Source organism: Canis lupus, chromosome 17, assembly GCF_048164855.1.
Source record: "Canis lupus baileyi chromosome 17, mCanLup2.hap1, whole genome shotgun sequence".
Classification (NCBI taxonomy): Eukaryota; Metazoa; Chordata; class Mammalia; order Carnivora; family Canidae; genus Canis; species Canis lupus.
The window spans coordinates 45566804-45584301 of record NC_132854.1 but is presented as its reverse complement, the minus strand read 5'-3'; the positions used below and the strand labels follow the sequence as shown (position 1 = coordinate 45584301).

The 17498-nt window shown below is 37.4% G+C and overlaps 1 protein-coding gene across 18 annotated transcripts in view; it reads right to left on the bottom strand.

Annotated features, from left to right (window-relative positions):
- DIAPH3 (diaphanous related formin 3) overlaps positions 1-17498 on the bottom strand; it is a 508438-nt gene that overhangs the window by 299779 nt on the left and 191161 nt on the right. For all 18 annotated transcript variants that reach the window (XR_012010017.1, XR_012010015.1, XR_012010016.1 and 15 more), the window contains 3 exons: positions 13792-13896; positions 10322-10633; positions 9461-9575 (listed from right to left, as the gene is read on the bottom strand). Coding sequence is in view for 14 of the 18 variants with exons in the window: in XM_072782860.1 (XP_072638961.1) it covers positions 9461-9575; positions 10322-10633; positions 13792-13896 (532 nt within the window). In the remaining 4 variants the exon portion in view is untranslated. The remainder of the gene's footprint in view (positions 1-9460; positions 9576-10321; positions 10634-13791; positions 13897-17498) is intronic.

Genomic DNA, 17498 nt, shown 5'->3' with positions numbered 1-17498 from the left:
GTCAAAACAGGAGAATTTCATCTACTGTATATGGTTCACCTAATAATGTCTTTAGCTTACACCATAAAGCAGGAGGAGGGGGGGAAAAATCTATTCCTGAAAAATTATCACTCCTCTGAACCTTCTGCTAGCACTCTATGAAAATAAGAAAATTAACAGTTATCACCCTTCCTGCAAACCCTGGGGAGAATTTAGGCAAATACAAGAGCCAAGTGAAGCTTATGGCCTATCAAATGCAGGTTCCCTACGCCTTAATATATCCCAGTTCTATAATTACATTAAGCCTTACATACCATCCTCGCTAATTTTTGAAACTGTAAATAACTGTCAAAAATAATCATGAATAAGTAACAAGAACTGGAGTTTACCAAGTGCTGATTGAGCTTTTCAAGTTCACTCTCAAAGCATTAGTTCAATCGCGCCAAGTTAAAATTCTCAGTTTTTAAATCTCATAATATCACAGAAATTATTGGCTCAATTCCATTAATGATTTATAAACTGAAAGAAAAAAAATCATGGACAAACTTAGGGAAAAAATGAGGAAAAAAAAACAAACCAGTATGATTTTCCGGATTCAACAGATCCCTCCTTCTACAGGAATTTAATAAAGCATCTGACAACAAAGACATACACAAAAATGAAAGAAACAGGATGTACGGAATCTATTAATACTTTCTAAAACTGATGGTACAATCGGTGCTACAGAATTCTTCTCAAGTGGCCACTAACATATGGCAGCTAATGCAGCAGTTCTAGGGTTTGAAAGACTTCATGTGGAAGGTGGGGCTAAAGCTGGCTAGGTCATCCAGAAGATTCAGAGGAGGCACACAAAATTTTACAAGTGGAAATGAGCCTGCATTCTCAAAATTTAAGTTCAGCTAATAACTCCTGAGCAACTACAATGAGCTGGCCATTAAAGATGCTTTAAAATCTTCATGATATAATCCTCACATCACCTTCTGAGATGGGTATCACCTCCCCCATTTTATAAAGAACTACAGCTGCAAAAGCCAGGGTCACACATGTGTGTGTGTGTGGTGGGGGAGACTCCACAGTCCCTCTTCCTTCCACACTCCACAGCAGGGTGTTGGTATTTACAGCTCAAATACTTACAAAAATGAATAGAGGGGCCAAATGATGAAAGATGGTCTTAATAAAAAATGGCAAGTTTTTAAAGCCTTTAATATAAATTGTGGGCTGAGGGTGAACTGCTGTGGGGCAGCGGTAAGGTGGCAGGAGATGAGAAGGAAATTATTTTAAATCAAAGAAGAGCACTTTAAATAAAACATAATAGGATTTCTTTTAATCAGAGCAGCAGCATGCCACAGCAGAGAAGCATTGGCTTTAGACTCAGATCTGTATTCCATTCAGAGGGGCAGCTCCTTTTAGCTCAACTTGGCTTGAAGAGTGCAAGTTTCTTTTACATATAACATCTATGCAATATTCGCCTTGATTCTCCCACAGGATTGTTTTGGGTAGCAAATAAAATGATCTGAGGCAAACACAACTGCTAAAAAAAAAATTATCATCAATACCATTGTATTATTATCTCATTAAGGAGTTTCTTAGTTTTGCCAGATTTGACATATCTTCATTAACAAATACATTCGTCTGTTAAAGAGGATCCAAAAATGAACAACCTGATGTTAAAGTCACCATAAAAAGGTATTCCTAGTTGGATGAAATATCTCATTCTCATTACAGATAATGTATTAGCCCCTTGAATTAAAGAGAAGGGGAGGGGGTGCCTGGGTGACTCAGTCAGTTAAGCTTCCAACTCTTGGTTTTGGCTCCAGGGTGATCTCAGGGTCCAGATCTCAGGGTGGTGAGATCGAGCTCACATCAGGCTCCAGGCTCAGCAGGGAGTCTGCCTGAGATTCCTTCTCCCTCCCTCTCTCTCTGTGGGTGTGCACACACTCTCTCCCCCAAATAAACAAAATCTTTAAAAAAAAAATAAAATTGCATATATATAAATAGGCAGCAGTCAAGTCCAGGCCAAGGCCCCCGGCCTGGGCCTCATGCCCAGTACTGTACAAGGTAGAAAGGCTATGGCAGGCTTCATAACCTTGGTTGCCATGGGTCCCACTGGTAGAGAGGTGGACTGCTTCTCAGAATAATTCTTAAATGCAGAAAATAAAATACATAGGAGATCTTCCTTTATGAAGGGAGTATACCTGCAAGGAGTGCACTTGGCTGGCAAGTCAAGCCGTTAGCAACCTCAGGATCCTCCTGAGTCCAGGCCATGCTATTCCTGGGCAACCCCAGCCAATGGCTGAGCATGACAGCAGCACTACCCGTGACTCCCCTAACATGCCCTCTGCCTCAGAGCACCCTCCCAGCTAGGATGGCTGAGAATTTGTCATATTCCATCACGGTTGAAGGCTCTTCCTCCCTAGTCCTGCTTTCTCCACCTTCACGCTTCACCTGCATTGCCCACAGCACAAGTCCTAAAAAAAACCTGGTACACCAACATCTCTCAGCATTGGCTCCTGGAGGACCCAACTGACAAAATATGCTTCTTTATTAGTGTACTGAACAACAGAAGCCAGCTGTAGGTCTCGCAGCTACCCGCATTTTGAAGTAGTGAGAAGTTTCAATAATATTTAACATATCTGAAATAATTCTAGTGGGATATAAATAAAAGTATATATCAACTGAACAAGTAGAAATGGCATAGGTGCTAATGTGTTTGTTGCTTGTATTTATAACCAAAGGAAAAGCTAAATTTCAATTAGAGATTAGTGAAAGTAATTTTTTTTTTCTTATCCAAGTTCTAAGACCCTAAGTTAACTCCTGAACTAGAATGCATCTGCCTTGGAAACAGCCATTCTTTTAAGACACAGACAAGCACTTAGACAAGTGAAAGCTGTGATAACCAAAGGTTTCTAATCTGGTGCTCTCCTTAGATGCTAGGAATCCATGATTGCTTGTGTTAAATGCATAGAACATGTTACAAATTATAAACTGTGACTAAATGATTTAGCCTTGAGGGACAAAACACACCCAACTCACAAAAACACAAATACATAGTTACCTCAAAAACTAACTTATGAAATTCAAGGTTAAAAAAGTTATTTTCATAAAAGGTTTTTTCCTATTACAAAAGAATTTACTACATTATTTTCTAATTCCAACAGCATACAATTCAGCAAGAAGCCTCCTACATCTATCTCCTTATGACGCTCCTACCACAACCCCCCACTCTTCTCTAGTGCTCTAGTTATGGCATCAGGTTGCAATACTAACTCTGCGTGATCCTATTTCTTCCAGGCAAGTGTCTGTGGAGGTGGGCAGAGGGAACAGGGAAGAAGGAAGAAGAGAGAGAGGGAAAGGAGCAGTGTGAAGAGCCAGATTTACAAGTATTGCTTTAAGATTAAAATCACGCATTCAGGGCACCTGGGTGGCTCAATGGTTGAGCATCTGCCTTTGGCTCAGGTCATGATCCCGGGGTCCTGGGATCGAGTCCCACCTCAGGCTTCCCACAGGGAGCTTGATTCTCCCTCTGCCTATGTCTCTGCCTCTCTATCTCTGTGTCTTTCATGAAGACATAAATAAAATCCTTAAAGCAAAATAAAATAAAACCGTGCATTCAGAAGGATGTGTCTCCTTTATTTTTTCAGATGACTAATACTGTACACTAATTATGAGTGGGAGTCTTGAGAACATAATGTAGACAAAGCAAAGAATAATTGCCTGAAATAGGGAAGTGTACTTTGAGCAACCAGAGGGCAACAAGAGATGACCTGGGTAAATGGGGAGAAGACAGAAGATATGGGGATCTGAAGAGAAATCCTGAGTGAAAAAAAATGTGTGAGGACAATAAAATCTAACAACCTTACAATGTTGTCAAGAGAGGACAGCTACAAGTGCACCACTACAGACTGCAAGAATTAAAACACCAAAGGTGACCTTGTAATCTAAAAGGAACACAGTTTACCCGGATCTACTACTAGTCAAGTGACTCTAGGCATCCAGTGCTCCCTAGAACCATTCGTCTCTCCAATGTTAAAAGGAAAAGAGAGAAGAGGAAAACAGCAGGGGGAGGAAGCTATGTTTATGGGCACCTCTCCCCATGCACGCACATCTAAGTCTCCTCCTTTTCTGTTTATAGCATTTGTACAATACACAAGTAATGTGCCTAGTTACAAGGGCCTTTAAAATTCCCATCACACGATGCCAAAGATACGCTGTATAACTAAGCATGTAACTGAAGCATTCTGGGATTTAAAAGTCGCCTGTGGCTCCAGGCTAAACAACCCCACTCTCCTTAGCCGTTTTCACTAAGTTCTATTTCTTTAGAGCTTTCAGAATAAATTTCTGTTTCTTTAGCAACCCAACACAAAATACAAATAATTGGTAACAATGAGATACTTTCTAATGGTGAAACAAGACATTTCTGACCTATGCCATCATTTCCTTAAGTCTTTAGTTCGATTCAGATTCAGACACAGACAAGAACCAAAGGATAAATCCCTAGGGAAATATTTAATTCTTCACGGACTTCCCCCTCAATCTTTCCAAATTAGTGTTTGTCAAATGTCTTCTCAGAAAACTTTAAGATACATTGCATTCGTCTTGGCATCACCTCTTTATTAACACATATTTCCAAAAAAAAAAAAAACACTGCTACAAATTATATTATTCATCTTCATGTAGGCTTGTGAGCTAGTTTAGGATTTTTTTTATACACTTTTGTTCATACAGAGGAATAAATTGTGTTTCAAATACAAAGCGACACCCTGAGCACAGCCAAGTCCCTGGAATAATCCATGGTTTATCACTCCATACCCCAATACTTTGTCCACTGAACTATGATGTCAGAAATCTAAGCTTGATTTGTTTTTAAGTGCATAATCCATTAACTGTTTCCATATGCCATAACTGTTCAGTTGAGAAATTATTTATAAACCAGTTTATTGGCCTTATCTAGCAAATATGATGCACCTGTTATAAAATGTGATTACTTCAGAAAGCTAACAATTGTGGAATCACATTTTTATAATAAATCAGTCTAAGTGAATTAGACTATTCATGTACTTTCAAAAAGCCCTTTAATCCCTATTAACAGTTTGTGAATAATGAAAGTAATTAATATTAATTTTAGTTGATAAACCCAACACCAATAACCTGTTAGTATACTTTAATCCATTTTCCAACAGCCTGTAAAAATTAGCCAATGGATGCTTCCAATCTGGTAAAAAATACACAGGTCATTAGCATTATTTTGATGATACCAAATGTTCAATATATGAATATTGTGATTAAATTTCAAAGAGATATAAAAACAATTTTCTTTTATAATCTTGTGAGGTTTTAACAGGAGCCCAAGAGAGTAAAACATGGCAGTCCTTTCTGAATCAAAATCAACATTTGTCATTCCATTCCTCATTCCTGTGCTTCAACTTGAGGGGGAATTTGACTGCGTTTGATGGAGATTGTGAAAGCAACACATGAATGGGCACGTGTCTGCCTTTCTCTCCCCAGTGCCAAACACAAGGCCTAACACACAATGTATACCCAATAGATATTTGCTTGAAGAGTGGTAGCCAAAACAGGAGAGAGAAAAAGTGGGAGGAATGAAGGAGGAAGAATGAGAAAAAGAAAAATATGACCAGGAAAAATGCCTACATTTTGTTTTCAGAATAATTTAAAATATGGAAAGCTAAGATAGAACTCAAAAGTCTAGAAAATGTAGAAGAAAGGCAAGGAAACCAAAGTCACATTTTTTAAAATATTTATTTATTCATGAGAGATGAGAGATGGGGGGGGCAGAGAGAGAGAGAGAGAGAGAGGCAGAGACACAGGCAGAGGGAAAAACAGGCTCCATGCAGGGAGCCCGATGTGGGACTCGATCCCGGGTCTCCAGGATCACACCCTGGGCCGAAGGCGGCGCTAAACTGCTGAGCCACCCGGGCTGCCCCCCAAAGTCATATTTGATAGCAAAATAAGGTATAGAAGAAAGAGCAATACAATTGAATCAGGCAAACATGTTGATTTCACAGGAAAAGCCTAAGACAGTTTCCTGTACTCCTAAAGATAGGGCACAGGCACTTTCCTAATAAAGCAATGTTATAAACATCACAGGAAGGTTAGTTTAAAAGACAACATTATTAAAATCTAACTGGGAGAAGATATAATAAAGAAGAACATGAGTCATGAGGAAATGTCCAAGCTCCTACCTAGAATACCTTGCTATTTCTACCAGAGCATGAGGCAGGGTGGTATTCTGGAGAGTTAGCATGTTGTGCAGGAGAAAAATCTCAGTAGAGATGTGTTCCTGAATTAGACAAGGTAACGTGAAAATGGCCCAGTTCAGCGAGTGGTACACCACAGATGCTCTATGGGTACTATTAGGCCCTCTTCCTTTTCCAACTTTCAGTGTATAAAATCACCAAAACCAAGGCATCTTAATCTGAAAGTTTATAAAACCCAAAGCAGTGTCTTCCATAGAAACAAACAAAAAACCTTAGTGACCAAAAAATACAGAGTATGTGACTAGAACAGATAGAGAGTAAATGATTGAATTCAGTTCCTTTTTTCTTTCTACCTATTTCAAATGTTTAGGGAGTACAACTGATTGGCATTTACCATTTTAAATTCCTGGAATGGAACTTTCACTTTTGTAATCAGAGAAATAGCTCCGGGTTTTTTGTTCGTTCAATCAATTTATACCCCCTTTGCCCATTTCTCCTACCCACGCCTCTGGCAACCACCAATCTGTTCTATCTATGAGCTTGGTTTACTTTTTTTGTTGTCTTGAGAATCTACATATAAGAGAAATCATACAGTATTTGTCTTTCTCTGTCTGAATATTTTCAATTAGCATAATGCCCTCAAGGTCCATCCACGTTATCACAAAATGCCCTGGTTTTTAGACAGAAGAATTACTGCAATGAAAAAGAAAAAAACAGATATTCTATTTCTCTAAAAACCCAGTAGAGTCTCCAATAACAAGAATCCTCTGTCCTTCACCATGAAGCTGTAATGCAAACCAAAGATGAAAATCAACCAGTAGGCAATGCCTCTACTTTTCCCTGCCAGCTAGAGATCAGAGAGCAACTGTCTGGCCACCTTGGACTGAATAATAAATGACAAGGTTTAATTTTGAATTCTGCGGAAATTACAAAATTGATTCAAAGTAACCTTTGGAGTCACAGGAGACAGGCAAAAGATTTGGACCTAAAGCCTCAGGGGCCAGGCCATGAATAAATAGACAAGGAGCAAGGTGGTGACTCCACCAGCCCCTTAGTCTTGTCTAAGCTTTCCAAATACTTTAGTCTCGCCTACTTTTCTGATCTTTAGTACAAAATATCTATAGAAAATCCTGCTTTTCTGCAAGCATCAATTTTGTTTTCCAATAAATCATCCACCATCACAGAAGAAAGAAGTTAGCATTTGAGTAGAAATGATAGAATTTGTGGGGCTCGGCCAGCCACTACGTCAAATGAGAGACTCAGGGGGCGAGGGGACAGCTTGTCCAAAGGCAGAAAGGGATGGAAGTACAGAGTATTCAGAAAAAGGTTGTCCTTCCCTCACCTTCACCTTTATAATTAATATTAGATCCTGCAAATACATTGTTGGTTTATTTTTTTTTTTTTTCAACCTTGAATCTCAAGGCTAAAGTTAGATGACTTAAGAATTTTTTAAAAGTCCAATTATTTCATTTAGGGCTAGCACTACAGCTAAATTAAAGACATGCTAACAAGTTTCCCTTTTGGGCCTCATTAATTAAGAAAGTAATCAGAGTAAAGAGGGAAAAAAAAGAGACAGTAGCTGGATGGCAGTATAACTTAAATAGCTTTAAGGTACCACCATTTGTACTACTAGGAAAGCAAAGGGAAAACTAATCAATTCCAGATTATGAAATCTGAAATTCTGAAGTGTTTTACATGTAAATACACATTTTAACTGCCATATATTTTCCTTGATTGCCTGAAGAGTGCACTAATCTTATTCAAAGAAAATGTTCATTCTCCATAATCAAAAGGTAAAATTAAGATCTGCTTACTTCACAAGTTTTCCTAGGATAAGCCTGCTGGGAAAACTCCCACTGTTTTCAAAGATCAAAACACAAGTTTTACTATTTTGGTCAAGAACAGTACCCAAAAATATCTGCTGAAGGTTTTGGGTTAATCCCAAATCCTGGAAAGCCTCCTTAATTTAAAATCACCTTTTAGAGTTTCTAACTTACAATTATTTTCTAGAAAGATATTCTAATTTATAGTTATATTTTACAAGCATTTCAAAGGAATGCAAATGATTTTTTTCTTTTAGGATCTGCCAATATCCTTTCATTGCTCTGATTATCAAGTTTAATCAGATACATAGTATAGTGCCTAATACATAGTATCTTCTTTTTTAAGATTCTGAGAGAGAGAGAGAGAGAGAGAGAGAAGAGAGAGAGGACAAGCGGGGTAGGGGTGCAGAGGGAGAGGGAGAAGCAGGCTCCCCACTGAGCAGAGAGCCCAATGACACAGGACCCTGAGACCATGACCTGAGCTGAAGGCAGATACGTAAAGGACTGTGCTGTGCCACCCAGGTGCCCCCCAGTATGTATTTTAAGAAGTTAATTCTTCCCTCTCGATAGCAAGCTTTCCCATCTCCAGCTGGAATACATCTCTCTCCTTCAGCTTTCTGTGGTCAATGAGCCCAGTCATAAGTGGCATGGCCTATGGTGAAAAAGGTTCCTTTTGAAAATTAAAAGGTAATCACTGATGTAAGTACCTTGTAATATAGGCCTAAAATGTAAGCATTACAGAACTTAAAAATTAACTCAATAGCTTAAGTGGGTATCAACTCTGAAATGTGTGGTAGAGATCCAATTTTCAGATAAGAATGTTTGAATTATTAAAAAACAAAACAAAACAAAAAACACCAAACAAGAAAAGCTACTATCACAAAAAAAAAGGAAAGAAAATGAATGCTATCATTTTTAAGGAAAAGGTCATATAACCTATTCATATACTTCTATTTTAAGCTAACTTTCAAGGTTTCAATAAATTTGGTATTTCTTCTACCCCATGTGATTCATACCAGTTATTTTGACAGTCACTGCAATATCAAAGGGTGGTAAAATTCTAACCAGAAGGCTCTCATTTTTGTGTTTTTCTATGTCCCATTGACAAAAAGGAACTCTCATGCCAAAATTCTCTATGAAAACATCCTCCTTTTTTTTTTCAAAAGTCCAATTTAGAACATCTTCAAAAAAGCTATTATACTGAAATTTTGACAAAGTTCTGTATGAACCATTTGCATTTTAAAGAGGGCTCATGCTATTAATGTAAATAGCAAAATTTGGATTTTAAACATTGCTTTTTATTAGATAATTTATTTAGCCACTAGTGAAGTAAAAATATCATGTCTAGGACTCTTAAAATAAGAAGCTCTCCAGAAGTTAATATATAAAAATTGGCAGTGTTAACATACTAAAATTAACAAATAAGCATGATGCTCAACTTACCTTTTTGTTGGCAACAAAACGTATTCTCAAGTTTACAGAGCAAATCCACATTTTCATACTTATTTTCATTTACTTTGATCCAGAAACAGCTTTCAGTCATTTCGTGAGGTCTGATCTGCAGTCAGAGAGATGGATTCATAAACAGTTGGGTGTTTCAACTGTCCCAGCGCAATCACTACATTCAGACCCAGGGTCCCATAGCTGCCAGCAGATGTTTACGAAGTAATACCTGTAATATTTTTCCCCAAAGTGTGTTCAATAAAATACAAATTCCCCGGGAAGCTAAGGTTTTATTAAGGGAACAACAACAACAAAGTTCCACCATCATGTAGTTGAGGGTTTGAAGCAGAGTGAAATTAAATTTGTTTCTTCTTAATTATTCCTCTCAGAGGCTCAGGTAATGCTCGCATGCACTCCAACAATTCAAGTGCACATTACACATCATTTCCCAATGTTGTGTGACCATGAAACCATCTTTCTGTAGGATTCAGAATTCCTGTGTCCTGACTGAATATCAACTTGTGATAATTAGCAGGAATTTTTCCAATGGCTACCAATATAGAAAAGTTCCAAAGAACACCAAGAAACACTTCATATAGGGTTCAATGATGCTAATGCTGAATTTCCAATTTAATAACAAATCAAATCCCACGTAACAATTATTAACTCTCACCAAGTTTCTGATCCAGAAAGCCTCAGTTGGGAGAAAAGGGCATTGTCTCAACACTTTTATTGAATTCAAATAATGCTTGTGTATTTAATGTCTCTTTGATTAGGATTTCCACTAGAAATTAAATATAAGTAAATATTAAATTTTAATCTAGGTGGTAGTATGTTTTCTTCCATCTATTTCTGTTTTACCTTTAACCAATTCAATCTTCTCATGCTGGTTTCAGGTTTAAATTCTTTCTTTGGTTTTAACCCAAATGGTAGGGTTGGTGGAGGAGGAGAGTTTCGCCCACTGAGAAATCCCAGAGGAGGTGGTGGAGGAGGCACGGGACCACCAAAAGGCATTGGCATTCCTGGAAGCGGAGGAGGTGGGGGAGGAGGGGGTGGAGGCGGCATGCCTCCACAAGATGGCAGTGGCAGGGGAGGAGCAAGTGCTGGGGGGCCAGTTCCATTTTCTTTTGACTGTGGCAAAGAGTGATTTCTACCAGCTGGCAAGGCACCAAACTAGAAGAGAAGAGGGAAAAAGAAACATGACTAAAAATATCTGCGAAACATGTAAAAGTATACTCTTCTCAAAAATGATTATTTTAAATCAAAGATAATTCAGTATCAGCAATTTCACATGGGTTAACTGAAAAACAAAATTCCAACCAAGTTGGGTCCCCCTCCCCAATTAAAGAATTTCATTTTTTTTCATAAAAGTATAACTGCCAGAAATGTTATTTCCTATTTTGGTAGTTACGGCCACCCAGTTAGAGATGTCCAGGAAGGATATGGGTATATGGGTCTAGAAGATTTGAAAATCAGCAGCTTCTAGGTGATAACGAAAGCCACGAGAGTAGGTAAGTTCAATCAGTATTTACAGAGCATGCAGCATAAAGTCAAATCTATACACAGAATTCTATGGAATACTAGCATTTAAATGAGAGGTTAAATAATAAGATCAACAGACTTAAATAGCATTGTCACATGTCTTTATCTTAAGAGAAAAAAAAAATCTGAAATTCTTAAGTAGGCCCTGCAAGGGCACATCACAATCCTCATCAACTGGCCTTGTGGCTTTCATATATAATTCCACCTTTATGCCAACCTCATAACAACATCAGGGCCCTTGCACATGCTATTCCTTCTGCCTGGAACCCGAGTCTCAGCACATGGTAGTTCCTGCCAATCCTTTCAAGTCTTAGCACAACCTTTCCTCAGGAAAGCCTCATCTGGCCACTCCTTTTACCCTGATAGCACTGTGTGCTTCTCTTCTGATTGCCTTTATCTAGTGGTAAGTACTTATGGAATCATTAGCATTTATCTCTTTGATGGATTATAAGCTCCATGAGGGAAGTGACAAAGTCTATATAATTTACTACCTCTTTCTCCAGCACCTAAAGTTGCAACTGGCAAATGACAGCCATTGAAAAAAGAAGTGTAGGATGAATGAATTAAAGATGAGAGAAAAAGCAGACAAGTACAGGGTGATGAATCACAAGTGAAGGGGGTTGCTATTCTACACTGTCCAGGGTCACAGAAAAGCAATGCAAAACCAGGAATGAAAAAGAGTCAAATAGGTCCACTGGTCACTTTTGTTCTGTGTCTATGGCATGGTAAGAATAAATGCATTTTGATTATTATAAAAGAAGATCAGAGTTGATCATTTTTTGTGATAGGATTATTTTCCTGTAATTACTCATTTCAATTCTAAGACACATACACACTATCTTGCAAATTGTGGCCTTTAATAAATGTTAATAAATCATTTTAAAAGTTTTATGGCAAAGTTATGGAAAACAGATCATGTATAAAAGCCTGAAATTGACATCTGAGATCAACACAACAAAAACGTGTCATAAAAGAAATTGAAACCACAAATCAAAAAACAGATCTTAACAAAAACATTAACTATAAAGTAGAATCAATTCAGCATTATGCTGCATTGCTGTTAAGATGGACAGTATGCCCTGTGAATATTAAGGATGTATGTTATTTTCACACTCAATATACATTTTATAATTATTAACATCTTAAAGATATGGTTGAATTTCTTCTCTTTTTAGTTCATTTGGTAGAGTATGGTTGACTTAAATATATTATTCATGAGGCCAGATTATCCTGTGATTAACTTGATTATATTCCCAGCACCTAACAATACTTGGTTGTTAAGTAAATGAAGGTAAATGAAGTAAAATCAGACAATAGGATATATTTTATTCATACCCCTCATATTCATTATAGCTTTGATCAAAGAGAAGGATCTCAAGATAAATGAATGGATTTCATGAGAAACACACACTAATCCAAACAACAACAACAACAACAACAAAACCTTTTCCTGTTGTTCTTCAAAAATTAACATGGTGGCCAATATGAAGTCTCTAATTCTAGGCTTGCTTCTTATGGCCAAAAATAGTCATCCTTATCCATATTTTCAAATAGTATAAGAGATTCCTGGATTTAATCTCAGTTTTAAGACAAATTTATTCCCATATTCATATAAAATACATGTAGCAATAATATATCCAAAGTTGGTGGTTATTTTCTTTTTTATCAACAGGAATTCTTCAGTTTGGATTTACAAGTAATGCTTCAACTAGAAAAAGTTTTTAAAATTATATTAGCCCAGACCAAGGGAAACTGGACATAAATTCTCAGCCACTGTCTATAACTCAATCTGAAATATAATCAAACATTTCTTTTGGTGTGAGAGACAAGGAGGCACACAAGAAAGATGCAAAGTTTCGATGAATTTTACTTCCTCCTTGTACACTAAAGAAAGATCAGTGAGAGTCATTTTCTTACAGATAAGAGCTTTTTTCCCCTAAAATTGAACACTTAACAGATAGCTGTCTCTTTGGGTACCTTCTTACAGCCTCTGTAACAAAACTATCCACTAAGTATTTAAAAGAAAACTGAAGTAGCCAATAATAGAGGAAATAGTAGTACATCTGAGACTATTTCGACATAACCATAAATTAGGATGAAAGGAAATGAGCAAAACTATACTTATTGCTCATCATCCTATATGCAAATCTGCATGAAGAAATTTTGCTATGAATATTCCAGCTCCTTACTGTCATCCGTTCATAACATGCAGATGATGTATTTCTTGCTATCTAAATGTTTTATGTGTAGAGGGTGTATGTGAGCTATCTGCCTCATAATCCAGATTTGCTCTCTTTTTTTTTTGTCACGTTTTAAATCTGTTTACTTTTGGAAATTGAAAAATTATCAGAAAATGTTCTCATTCAGCTAGAGGTTATCTTTCACTGCAAGGTACCCATAGGCTGAAGGTTTTGAAAAATAAATAGCTTGAGCAATAATTTCCTGTAGTGGGATAAAGATCAGTGATGAATGACAAATCTAAGAGTAAAAAAGACTTTCTTACCCTTTATGATTACATACAAAACATGTGACATTAGGAACAAAATCCAAATTAAAAATAAGCAGATTAATTAGTAAAAGTTTAGACATCCTTAAAAATGCAAATCGAAAAAAAAGGTAGCAAAATAATTTTTTTAATTTACAAAATAGAACTACTTATAAACAATTCTATGAAAAGATACAAGTAAAATGAAAGTTTAAACACTGTGAGCTACGAAGATATGACATGACCTTTGCTTCCCTGGTAAGCTTTCAATACCCAAATTCAATCCAGAGAGATGGTATTTTACCTCTGACTTAAAAGCTTGTAACTCTGCTTGAAGTTCATTAATCTTTGCTTCTTTTTTCTGCAATTGAGCCTGAGTTTCTTGGTGGTCGGTAAACTCTTTTTCAAACTGGGGGAAACAAACAAAAAAAAAAAAAAACAGGAGACAGAAAGAAGGCATTGAAAAGCACTATTCTTCATAGAGAAATATGATTCTAATGATCTGTCAGTAGGACACAAACATTTTATGAAAGGAATGGTAGATTTTGCTAAGTCACCCAAAGTCTTTCTCTAGGTCCCTACGGATCCCACCAAAAACCATTCAATTTGCAAGGGAGCAGACAAAGCCAGAGATGGAGTCTGTGACCTTCTCCTCTCGGAGGAGCAAAGTAGCCCAGAGGTATCTTCAACATTGACATTTTTCTTAAAAGTTCCTAAATATCATTGCAACTGTGTACAATAATAAAGAGCAAAGGACTGTACTGAGTTCTGTGACCTCTACCTGCAAAACTTTAAACTTATGTGAAGTTTATCACTAGGAATTAAAAGAATCCCATTATAGTATTTTTTTTTATTATTAAATAACTCCATTTTGTAAATGTGTCACTTTCTCTTACATTGTCAGGAGAGTTAAGAGCCCTGATGTAGGCTCTAACCTTCAGCAATAATTAAAGAGAATAAAATCTGTGTTGTTGATCATTAATCTTTTGGAAATTAATCTTTGGGAGATTAATGGTAATCTTTCAAAAACCCTGGTGCATTACCTTATGGGAGGAAGGCAAACAGTAAAATTGGGTGAATCCAATGAGCTTTCTAATTTATATAGCTACTCATCGCAAATTCCCATCTTGCATTCAAATAACTTCATCATGCCATCATCATGACTAAAAACCTCTCCTAGCAGAGGTGAATTTCAAAAGGGTAGTGTCTCATGGTCAAGAACTTTTATTTGACACTTAAAAAATAAAATAAATCTAAAAATATGCAACTACTTCACAAAAGTAGCCGTTAGATTTTAAAACACAGTCAAATCTCAGGTAGGGGAAAAATAATATAAAACAACAGTTTACAAAAGGCACTTATATATGAATCTTATTTTGTCCTTAATTCAAAGAGATGCTTAACTAATCCCTCATCATTGAACCGGTAAGTGAAGACGTGAGAGTAAAAGCCAGATTTTGTCTTCCAATCTGGCGTTTAGATGAAACCATACCACCTTCCTCCAACTAACATTTAGATAATGCTCTACAGTTTGTTTATTTTACGTAGATTTTATTTTTTAGAACTGTTTCAGGTTTACACCAAAATTAGGCAAAGGTTCCAAAGATTTTCCATATACCCATCCCCCTCATACGTGTTGCCTCCCCCATGATTACAGTAAGCAAATCTGCTCCCATATTCATTCTTTGTGCGCCAGTGTGCTGCATTCCAACACACTGTTCTGGTTCTCCCGTTACCTTCTTGACTATTCCTATCAATTCTTTTATAGGTGCCCATTCCTCAGTGCCATACTCTAACATTGCCATGTGACAAGACTCTTCACCCCTCTCTTGGCCTCACTTCACATGCCTGGTAGAATGGTATCTTCCCCACCCACGTGCTTCAATCCCCATTCATACACTGATGGTGTCCAAACTCCTACCACCAGCTCAGCTTCTCACCTGAATTCCAAACTGCTAATCAGCCCATAAAAGTATTTTCAAATGCTCAATGAACATTTTTCAAAGCAAAAAACAAGACCAGTATTTTTATCAACCCCCCCCAACTTTTTTGAACACTATTATTCTCTCAAAAGGATGACCCAGGGCAGCCCCAGTGGCTCAGCAGTTTAGCGCCTCCTGCCTTCAGCCCAGAGCATGATCCTGGAGACCCTGGATCAAGTCCCAGGTCAGGCTCCCTGCATGGAGCCTGCTTCTCCCTCTGCCTGTGTCTCTGCCTCCCTCTCTGTCTCTCATGAATAAATAAATAAAGTCTTTAAAAAGAAAAAGAATGACCCAAAAGACAGGACTTCTTTTGCTCTTAAACTGTCAGTGGCTATATTTAAAGGCCACATTCATTAATCTACTACCTAAGAATCTCTTGGGACTTGGCCCCAAACTACCTATTTCCCATTATAGAATAAATAATAGCATGCATTCGATGTGTTCCTCAAAGTGGTAGATGCTAGAGATACAGAGTTGAATAGAATATGGCCATTGCTTTTAGTAAGTGTGGTGTCTGGTGGCAAAGCAAAGGCAAGCGAGTAACCCGAAACCTATGAAAATTACCAGCAAGAGAGAAATAGAATGAAGACATGGGAGTGAATGATGCTTGACCTCAGGATTAAAGAACCTGACCAGTTAGCTGAGAAGGGCAGTTAGCACTTCAAACAGAAGATCTAGCCCAGTGCATACATGACAAGCAACCATGTTTAAGGGCCATAGGAGGGAGGAAAACAAATTGCAAGGAATTAAGTCACAGATGTAGAGAGGAACAAAATTATTCAAAGGAATTTTACAATAGACCAAAATGTTTTTCCTTTTGCCTGAAAACCATGGAAAGCTATCAAGAGTGCTTATAATAAGAAATTAACATGATCAAATTTGCACTTTGAAAAACCCAACGTGCAGCAGGGTGTTAGGTGGACTGAATGAGAAACAGCAGAGGCACGAAAGCAAATTTCAAAGCTACCACAGTTACCCCAGCAAGAACTGAAGGCCTGCCCAAACAAAGGTAGGAGGCAGAGGAACGGGGAAAAAAAAATGAAGGGACTTTTTTTTTTTTTAATTTTTTAACAGAATCTAAAAACTTAGTGTACAGCTGAGTGAAGGAAATGAATGAGGTGAGTATATCTAAGATGACTATGGTGTTCTATTGCTTTGCAAGCTGGAAACTAAGTATAAGAACTTTCAGGGAGAAAGAGGGATATAAAATAAATGGGGGAAAGGCATTTTTTTAAAGATTATTTTAGAGGACGAGAGAGCAAGGGAGGAGGGAAGTGGGAGAGAATCTCTGAGTAGATTCCCCACTGAGTGTGGAACCCAACAACATGGGGTTAGCTCTCACCCATGAGATGGTGACTTAAGTGGGGGAAAAAATCACGGAGTCAGGCACTTGAGCAACTGAGCCATGCAGGTGCCCCTGAAAAGGCATTTTTAGGATAAAAGAAAACTGAATTTGGTTTCAGAAATATTAACCTTGAGATGCCTATAAGAAATCCACCATAAATTTCCATCTCCCTCCTTCTTGGCTATCTCACCTAGTCACTCACATTAGCTATCTCTTCTTCAGGTAAGCCTTCCTTGGCCACCCAAGACTAGATGAGGAATCCTTTCTATAGGGTTACATACCACATAGGGTACTCCTACCATAACAGCTATTACACTGTAATATAAAAATATCAAAATGCACACACCTCAGTAATACTCACCAACCTGGGAGCTTATTAATAGTGCAAACCTATTTTATTCATTACCTTTCTGAAGCCTTACATTTATAACTAAACTCAATAAATATTTGTTGAATGAACAAATGGATCCAATTCCTGTCAAATCTCCCTTTATATGTTGTGAATAAATATGTCAATATCATATATTAAAGTTCCCCAGTCTCCCAGCATGAAAATCTTTGAGAGGTCATGTTCTCTATTCTCCCTTTTATGACTGCTCAATGTTTACTGCTGCTTAGTAAGAAGTAAAAAATTAAATTGTTATGAGGACAAAAATGAAGTCTTTTTCACAATATCAATATACA